Source organism: Coptis chinensis, chromosome 2 (assembly GCF_015680905.1).
Source record: "Coptis chinensis isolate HL-2020 chromosome 2, ASM1568090v1, whole genome shotgun sequence".
In the NCBI taxonomy this organism is placed as follows: domain Eukaryota; kingdom Viridiplantae; phylum Streptophyta; class Magnoliopsida; order Ranunculales; family Ranunculaceae; genus Coptis; species Coptis chinensis.
The window spans coordinates 5,567,941-5,577,815 of NC_141457.1; the positions used below are offsets into that span (position 1 = coordinate 5,567,941).

A 9,875-nucleotide genomic window follows, 5' to 3' on the forward strand; every position below is an offset into this window, starting at 1 on the left:
TATAAAACATAAAGATGAGAGAGAGCGACACCTCTAGTGTTTTAAGTTTCCTCCTCTTCAAGAGTAGCCTTAGTTGATGTTGGTTTTCAAGCCTTGTTTACTAACTTCCTATATTCGCTCATGTGTCTCTTTCAATCTTTCATAACTCCATCCATTTACGTTCAGCCATGCAGCTGCTGAAAACTTCAACTACACCATGTACTATTCTTAAAGAAAAAGAAGACAGTACAAGAAACACAGTTATGAGTACATGGGTTCAAAACTTCAAACTTCAACTACAAAAAGAAGAAAAAAACAGACCAAATTATGAGTATGTGTTTGAAGTTTTAACTTCACTTCACTAGTTTATTTTCTCTTCACTCACCATTTGTGCTGTGCAAAACCTTGAACCAGACCAGCTGCCCCTCCACCAACTTTCGACAATGCGTGGTCCTTACCGTCGACAGGGAAGCTTAGGTGCTAATGCTCAACAAGGCTCGAGTTTGCAAGTGAAGAAGATGAAGAGTTTTGGATTCTGTAGGATCGTTCACACATCTCTTATGCTTGAACAAGGCCTTGTAAGAGCTTTTCTTTTCTTGCCTCTCTTTCTTTTTATCTTATTTGGAAATTGGTTAATGCTAAAGTTTAAAATTTTGAGTCCTTAAATGTGTGTTTGGAGCCACTGTGAGTGGAAGGAATGTTTTGATGTTTCTCTGTTTAATTTTCAACTACACGGTTCATTTGCAGTTTTGCACATGTTACTGAGAACTGTTTGTCTATTCATATCACTATCGACTAATAACTATAGAGAAGCTTTTACTATTTTTATATCTTTTGTTACAGTAGATAGATCTATGTTTTTAGTTTACTGTTTGTGTTTTGGTATAAATTCCATTACAGATATGGCCTAATATGGCTATGTAGTTCAGATTTATGGTGGAAATTTTGCTTTAAAATCATAATTCCGGCTAACAAGTGTCACACTAAAGCTTTTACCTCCTTCAGACCGTTGTATTTCAGTGTGGTTAGGAAATTTCCTATACAGAAGAAATGTAACTTGACAATTGACATGGACTAACTAGAGATTTCTGAAATGACTTGGAAACAACAAAATCACATTGCATATAGCAACCCTGGTCGCCATCTTTATATCTGGTTTTGCGAATCACTGGTTTATGTATATAATAGTCTCTCACTTTAGTAAAATCCACACAAGGAATTAATCCAGAGTTGGATCTTCCGCCCAGACTAAAAGCCTTTCAACAACATGGCATTCAACTGTTCATGCTACTTTATGCTTTAATGCGAACATTATACAAGCGCAATAGATAGGAGTATAGGACTACTTGATCCTTCATAAAGAGATGATTTTAACAAAATGCTTTCTGTTCATGCACTGACAACTATAAAGATTGTAGTTCTTACATCATGTCGAACTCATGCCTACAATTCTTCTACTTATTGTTTTATGTTGGCATCACTGCAGATGCTTCCCATGAAGTTCGTGCGGAAGTTTGGTGATGAATTGCATGATGTTGCAGTGCTTAAGGTTCCTGATGGTAAAAGGTGGCATGTGGAGTTGAGGCAAAGTGGTTGCCGCATTGTATTCCATAATGGTTGGCAGGAATTCGTTGAGCATTACTCTATAGCCACTGGGCATTTTTTAGTTTTCAGATACAATGAAAATTCTGATTTTCGCGTCTCTATATTTGACACGACTGCCTGTGAGATTTGTTATTCACGTTATATTGATTATCTTGAAGAACCCAATAGTGGCAAAGAAACTGAAGAGGCAAGACCTGGAATGTTAGGTTTCTCTATTAGTAAGTTTTTCAGCATAGATATGATACTTTATTTTTTCATGTTTTTCCATTGTACTTAATTACTTCAAAATCTTCATTCAATGACTAGATAAAGATGGAGATAACTCATTAGAAGAACTAGCTGATAAGCCATCAGGGAAAAGACATTCGTATACTAGAGCAACTGTCGCAAGGAGATTGACTGGTGAAGCCCAAGTGAAAAACAGAGCGACTGGACTACAAAGTGCTTTGGAACCTAAGCACCCTTCCTTCAGAGTTGTTATGCGATCATCCTATGTGAATGGAAGTGGTCGTTATTTGGTGAGCTTGCTCTTATCCCAATAGCTTTGTGCAAGTACATAGAAGATACGACAGTCAATCAGCAGTTCAGCAAATCAGGGTTAATCCTGATTTTGGAAAACACATCTCCCACTCAAGTTAATCACACAACTTCATTATTCACACAACTTCATTATCATTTATAGTATATGGTGATAACCCAAGAAGAAGGTTGGGGTGTTAAATTAAATTACATCTGTATAATGAAGTAATGAACTGATAGAGTTCATTTAACCTTGGTAGTAACGTTCTATATAGTATGACTAGCTAGTAGCTTCAGTTAAAGGTGAAACCGTGAATCCCTTCTATAACTTCACCAACACAAGTACACAACAATGTAACGGCACTAAACCTTTCGTAACTATTTAAGTGACTTATAAGCTTCATCTTAACAGGCAGATGTCCCATTTATACCCTTATTTGTTACTTTTGATAGTCAATAATTGCCTACCACTGGAAAAAATAGTATGAACTATGGAGTTATAAGCATATGGTTCACAAAAGGGTTCAAAACCTCATATCTTTTCATATATCATAAATCTTTACTGTGCTGGTCTTTATATTGCTGTTATACGATACTAGCAGATGGTAGGATGCCCCAAAACTGCATGTACCAGGAATTTAACTCTTTGTTGAAAATGACTCCATCACAACACCTATTTTAAATAATTTGGGAATTTTAGGTTTGTTTTAGCATTAGACAGATCTTACCCTTAAGTGAGCCAGGAGGGTGTTCTAAGGACTATTTGAATTCATCCTGATATTGCAAGGAAAAGGTCTTTATGTGATATTATAAATGCTCATCTAGTGGGGGGTTAATACTAGTTAAACCCAAAACTAATTAGCTGAGCCCTCAAAACTTGAATTCCGTCTTATACATGCTCTTATGTAATATTATAAATTGCATACTAAGTTTTTTGTTTTGCAGCCAGTGCCATTAAGATTTTTCAGCAGATATCTAAAATGGCTCGAGGAGTTTAACACTTAAGTCGGCAGATGGGGTAGGTGGGTTGTTGGATGGATCAGTTTTAACTGTACGATCATTCATATCTGTAAAGGTTGGCCAAAGTTAAGTAAAAGGAAACAACCTTGAAGAAGGGGATATTTGTGAATTTGAACTGATTGAGGATGCACTGCTGAAAGTTCACATCGTCTCAAAATGTGAAGATGTGTGACCAACAACAAAAAACATGAAAGTTCTGCCCATTCATGAACGACATTTACGTGCTGAGGCTTTTGTGCCTCCCAAAGGAAAAGATATAGCAATGGAAGCATCAAAAGCCTTGAAGCTTAAACATCCTTCCTTCGAAGTTGCTATGAAATCGCAATATGTGAAGCATGGTTTTTTGGTGAGCGTTCTCTTATCACAAAAACTCTATAGTAATACAAAGTACTCCACTAGGAACGATTGTTAGAAATTTATGTGTTCCATCATGTTGTGTTCTCTGTTTGGTTTTTGGTGCGGAAAATGACTTTAGGAAATGTGTTTTGGATAAACTCTGCATTTTTTGTGAAGCATCACTGGATGTCTGGATGGCATGAATTTCCTTTTGTTCTTCAGGACAGTTTTCAACATTGTCATTACCACTAAATAGTATACAAAGCAGTATGTAAGTGTGGAAATGAAATCTCTAATCATTTACAAACTTTCTCACTTCTCATCATATAATCATCCAAAAATACCAGTTACTCCTTTTTGCCAATCAATAGGTTTTCCCTCACCAAATAGAAGTAACCTGTAAGCAGTCCATTCTACTGGAGACAGGGCCCGAACAATTATTGTATATATTATTAGCGGTACATCGTTTTTAATGACTAGTTTGTAAAGTTTACATTGGCATTGTCTTTAGGATAACTCCTAATTATCAGTAAGTAATCTAGATGTAAGGGACTTATGCTGCCATTTTTTATTTGTATTTGCTCTGAAAAGTTCCATCATCTTGACAACCAAAATTGTATGTTGGCTTCTGTTTTTGCAGCCACTCCCTAAACACTTTACCAGGAAATATCTGAGGGGGATGTTCAATTATGTTACATTGAAACTTTCAGATGAACGGGAATGGGAAATTAAGTGCATTTTTGGCGAAGGCAGGTGTAGGTTCAGCCAGGGTTGGTCTGAAGTCATGAGAGAAACTAATATGAAAGAAGGAGATCTTTGTGTGTTTGAGCTGATTAAGAAGAATGCTGGTGTGTTCAGAGTTTATGTTTGTCATGAACTTGAAGACTGATGATGGCACAGTGCAACTTTTCTGTATGTTAATTATGGCACTTGTTGAAGTATTTAATTTCTACGACATTTTACTTGTCCTTTGAATGTAGGAGACACTGTTCCCCAGCTGATATTTGATTTTATTGGCCTCTTGTTATCTGTTTAGTTGTTACAATATTGTCATAAAATCGTATCATTTGTACAATCATCCAGGTAGGCACAGCCGCACAGTGGCTGAATTGCTCATAGGACTGTTTAAGTCAACCTAGCACATTTTGATACACAACTTTGAAAGGCCACTTGGCCTGACGTATCATATTGAGAGAATTGTGTACTTAGCCATAATTGTGTACTTAGCCATAATTTGAATGTATACATACTGTTCACTTTGCAGGTACAAATTGATTGTGCAAAGTGCAAACCACCTCGAAATTTGCCAATAAAACCGAAATGTGGAACAAATTATGTGTACAACTTCATTGGAATATTTGGATTGAGAGAGGTGATATCTATCACAATAGTGACAAATACTACAATAGCAGGTCCCCCAATGTACATAAAATCCACAGATGGATTACGAGATTCTTCAAATGAAGTATGATCTCTATATGCCACATTGCCCGTTTGCCACCATTGTGGTTGGTAGATATCCTGGAGGAAAAAAGACTAAAATTGCACACAAAATATTTCAAGTGGGACTTTGCTCTACTGATTTACTATCACACAACAGAAAAATGTGATTAAGTCCAAGGTTATAGTTATTTTTAGGTGGTTGATCTATAAAAGATACAAATCACAATCAATGTCCAAATCCTGTGAGTTGGATGATGAGAGGGTAAGAGAGTTATGTAACTTTATAAAGCTTGGATTTCCCAAACTTCCTATTTTATTTAGGGTGAACTAGTGTTACCCCTTAGATGAGCCAATTAGGATTTCCCCCCACTAGATGGGAAATTAGGGTCTCCCTCCTAAATACACAAAAAAAAAAAAAATCAGTCAACCCAATTTGATTTTTTTTTTTGTGTGTATTTATTAGGAGATCCTAATTGGCTCATCTAGTGGGGGGTAATATTGGTTAACCCTTTTATTTAAAAGTGTATCTTGCATTCAATTTGTTTCTGCTTTTGTCAAAGGTAGTTGCAATGCATCAGCACCTCATTAACGTTCTGCAAAGGGAGCACTTCTACATCTCAAGGCAAGAAGCAGGGTTTTAGTTACTGCTTTACTAGGTACTCGGTTAAGGATATATACTGCAGTCTTTAAGGTTTCACCCCAAAGAGACTCTGGTAAGGTAGAATGACAAATCATACTCCTAACCATGTCTTTCAGAGTCCGATTTCGTCTCTCAGATACACCATTTTGACGTGGAGTCCCTGACATGGTGTACTGAGGAACGCTGCCACATTCCTCCAAGTATCTTGCAAATGGTCTTGGATGTTGGACTTTTCCATCGTACCTACCATAGTATTCACCACCACAGTCAGATCTTATAGATTTAATTTTCTTAGAACATTGATATTCAACTTCAGCTTTATAGGCCTTAAATACATCCAGTGACTGATTGGCTCATCTAGTGGGGGGTAATATTGGTTAACCCTTTTATTTAAAAGTGTATCTTGCATTCAATTTGTTTCTGCTTTTGTCAAAGGTAGTTGCAATGCATCAGCACCTCAATAACGTTCTGCAAAGGGAGCACTTCTACATCTCAAGGCAAGAAGCAGGGTTTTAGTTACTGCTTTACTAGGTACTCGGTTAAGGATATATACTGCAGTCTTTAAGGTTTCACCCCAAAGAGACTCTGGTAAGGTAGAATGACAAATCATACTCCTAACCATGTCTTTCAGAGTCCGATTTCGTCTCTCAGATACACCATTTTGACGTGGAGTCCCTGACATGGTGTACTGAGGAACGCTGCCACATTCCTCCAAGTATCTTGCAAATGGTCCTGGATGTTGGACTTTTCCATCATTACCTACCATAGTATTATTCACCACCACGGTCGGATCTTATAAATTTAATTTTCTTAGAACGTTGATATTCAACCCGACTTTATAGGCCTTAAATACATCCGGTGACTGATTTTTCATGAATTAAGTATAGATACCCATAACGATAATAGTTGTCTGTAAACATGATAAAATGCCGTTGACCATTCCAAGAAACTGTAGGAAATGGACCACAAATATTGGTATATATCAAGTCTAAGATACTTGTTTCGGCAGTAAATTGCTTCAACACAACGAGAGCAATGGTAAAGAACGCACTAAGAAACAGAGGAATTTGATGTTGGGGGAGATGAAACTGAACCAAATAATGGCTGCCTATGTACCCAAGATCTATTATCTAGGGATCAAGTTTCCACGTAGTTCCTTATGAAAAATAATGTGGTATTTATATAGGTAGAGTAGAGAGTCCTTGTAGCTAAAGTAATCTTGTTGCTTGAGTAATTGTGATAGAATATCCATGATAATTATCTCTTTGATAAGAAATGAATCTGGACATAAATCGATGTACATTAGTGGCAAGCCATGTGGCTAAGGTTCAGCCTTAGACATATGAGTTAATGGGCTTGTACATTGATCCATGATATTGCGAATTGGGCTTTAGCCCTGTTGATTAAAGGAATAAAATAGAGACCCCTACTAATGGACGTTTGCCACGTAGGTGGGGGTCGAAACACCGCCCCCTCTTTGTCATGCGAACAAAGTTCACATGGCAAAGAAGAGAAGAAAAACCAAGGAAAACTGAAATAATAAAAGAGTAAGCGGAGTGTATAACAAAGTGTCGTGTGAACGTAAACGATAAGAAAATGGACAATCGAAAAATTCGTGAATTAGCGAAGCGAAATAATAATGTCAAATAAATGTAGGCGGACGCAATGGCGAAGTTAAAGAAAAAGATGGCCGAAAATGTACAGAAAAAATAAAATATGCACATAAATAAAATTGCAAAAGAAATTGAGTGGCGAAAATGTACCGAACGCGTCACGTGATAACACGAAATTTGAATTTGATGAAGCGTGCCAACGGAATAGCGATACTTGGATTATACCGTTGAAAATTAAACGTAGGGGCAGTTTAGTAAGAATATGAAGAAAAAAGAATAAAAATACGAGTTGGAGTCGAAAGTGAATACTGGGGCGACTAAAACTGTATTTCACCCCGAACTAGATAAGAATCCAGGTTAGATAAGAATCCACCCCGTAAAACTTATCGACGAAATAGTATAAAACCGTATCCGTAGACCAAACTAGATCTAGGAGTAAAACAGTACTAGCAGACGAAACAAGGGTTGCTGTTTTCACAAGAGTAAACCAGCAGAGAAACAAGGTGTGGGTTACGAAGTCTTGAGAGGGCTGCAAGCTCGCTAGTAAAAAAAGTCAGGTGCTTATCTTTCCGGAATATATGCTGTATCTTCTTCTTTCATGATGTCTGCTGTCTTGAGTACGTGTGGCAAGCAAGAACCCAGCACCATGTCTTCATATTTCTTAAGGAACTTGAACTCAAACCATCGTTTACCTTATCGCTCTTCAGCTGAATCCGCTTCGTCCTATACAAGTACCCCTCAGAAACCGGTAAAACGATTTCGCCATAGCCAAACAATCATAAAACCGTAATCTTTCTTACGGCATGTAGTGATCCAACAAACTTAACACGGTCATCGTCCATCACTTTTTCGGTGGAAGACCATGTCGTCTCTGCCCATGGAAAACCTATGCTGGGCTTTGTAAGGCGCCCGCAGAATAGTCACCCGTCAGCGCAGCTTGGATTCCGAGGATATCGCGGTAAGCATTCTTTGTGCGTTATGCTGTTTTTTTTTTATTTTTATGCATGGGCGTTGAACTGTGGAACTTCTTCCTCAGGAATCATTGTACGGATCATGTGGATATGACATAACACTGTTGGTGTATGGATCGAATTCGGACATGAGCTGATGAGAAGAAAAGTGGTGAAGGCGATACTGATGGCGCATGTATTTGAAAAACTGATACTACAAACATGATATGGTGCAGCGCCAGCGCCAGTAAAGGAGGGGCACCATACCTGCCCTTTGTTAACATGGCAGATTTGTGAGCTAGCTGACCCGAATTTTGACCTATCTGACCCGTTGTTTTTTCTTTTCTATTTTTTCAGGTAGAAACTACCGTACTATACGGGCGAAAAATACTCGAGAAGAAAACTCGATGACGATCGCAGACTTGGTGAGGTGGAAAGAAGGTGACAGATACAGCGACTACCTGGAACCGCGTCGATGGTCGCTTAAGGAAATAAAATAACTTGGGCAGGGCACTTGCAAGGATCGTATTACCTCGAACTTCAGATTTTTTTATAGTCATCCATTGCTTTGTCATGCGGGGAATGGGCGGATACTGGTCACTACTTAACCTTGCAAATATGCCCGAGAATGGGAACTTGACACACCGATGAAATGTGGAGACTACGACCCCATGGAATGTATCCAATCTCGCCCAAAATTGCGTTATAGTGGGATCGACAGTCCATCAATAAGAAATCAAGCTCAACTTCTTTGTTCATTAATTTGATTGGTAAGGTAATTCTTCCAACCGTTGAAGATGTTGTCCCATCAAAACCGATGATAGGATTGTCTTCGGCGATGATCATACCCTCGCGAAGTTGCATCTGAGAATAACATCCACTGAAAATGACGCTGGAGGTGGCCCCCGCGGTCGATCATTACCGTTGAACACGAGAAGCACCTATATTACGAAATTATAAGCTGCGTCATAGTGAGGGTGATATACACCAAGGAGATCATCATCAGTGAATCGGAGGGGCTCTTCTTCAGAAGTCTCGGTCTGGATTCCTTTGACAAAATCGACTTTGTTGATACGGTTAAATTCACCAACATAACTAACTTTCAAACGCTTTTGATTCTTACTCTGACTTTTGGAAAGAGACTCAACATGAGAATGGGAAACATTAATGACATGCTCATAAGTTGCAAAGAAACCTGTTGTTGAGTTTTTAATAAGATATTCATTTAAAAGTCCTTTCTCCACTAATTTCTGAATCCGACCCCGGAGAGAGCGACAAAGTTCTGTCTCATGGCCATAGTCATTATGGAATTTACACCGCAAGGCTTTGTCCCTTGTCGCTTTGGTATATTTTGAAAGTGGATAAGGCGGGGAAAGAAGATTCCCACTTTTCAACTTCTCATATATAATAGAGTACTTGGCATTGAGCGGGGTCAGTTTTAGCTCAGGTAGAGTTTTTCCATCACGATTGAAATTGACTTGCTTCTGATTGTCATTCTTTCCATCGTTATGTTGTTGATCCGACCGTCCTTGTTTTCGCTTAAAATTCTTCTTTGTCGGAAAAATCTTTACTCGAATATCTTTGTCCCTTTGCGCTTTTCGCCGATAGGTTCTCCTCGATCACGGATGTGTTGTTCAACCCTAACATACGATCGTGATCGAAGTTTTAGGGACATCTTTAATTAGAGAGTGGTAAAGATCCCTTACAATAAAGTTCGAACTTCTGTCTCTTTCATAATATAATGCTTCTTTAAAGGCGAAAAGAAGCATC

At 38.2% G+C, this 9,875-nt stretch overlaps 1 protein-coding gene and 1 long non-coding RNA gene across 2 annotated transcripts; both read left to right on the forward strand.

Moving 5' to 3' along the window:
- The first annotated feature begins 7 nt into the window (after positions 1-7).
- Positions 8-2,212, forward strand: LOC147514522 (B3 domain-containing transcription factor VRN1-like). The gene is made up of 4 exons (XM_086583600.1): positions 8-310; positions 394-557; positions 1,466-1,802; positions 1,891-2,212. The coding sequence occupies exons 1-4, from the start codon at positions 307-309 to the stop codon at positions 2,124-2,126; spliced, it is 741 nt and encodes a 246-aa protein (XP_086439726.1). The 5' UTR covers positions 8-306; the 3' UTR covers positions 2,127-2,212.
- LOC147514523 (uncharacterized) lies at positions 2,213-4,483 on the forward strand. The gene is made up of 2 exons (XR_015208451.1): positions 2,213-3,469; positions 4,100-4,483. It is a non-coding gene; the product is annotated as an uncharacterized LOC147514523 (long non-coding RNA).
- The last annotated feature ends 5,392 nt before the right edge of the window (positions 4,484-9,875 follow it).

Bases quoted from the DNA above. Each gene is read 5' to 3' on its own strand.
- LOC147514522 (XM_086583600.1), top strand. The intron at 558-1,465 runs GTAAGAGCTTTT...GCATCACTGCAG, and splicing joins TTATGCTTGAACAAGGCCTT to ATGCTTCCCATGAAGTTCGT. The intron at 1,803-1,890 runs GTAAGTTTTTCA...TTCAATGACTAG, and splicing joins AATGTTAGGTTTCTCTATTA to ATAAAGATGGAGATAACTCA.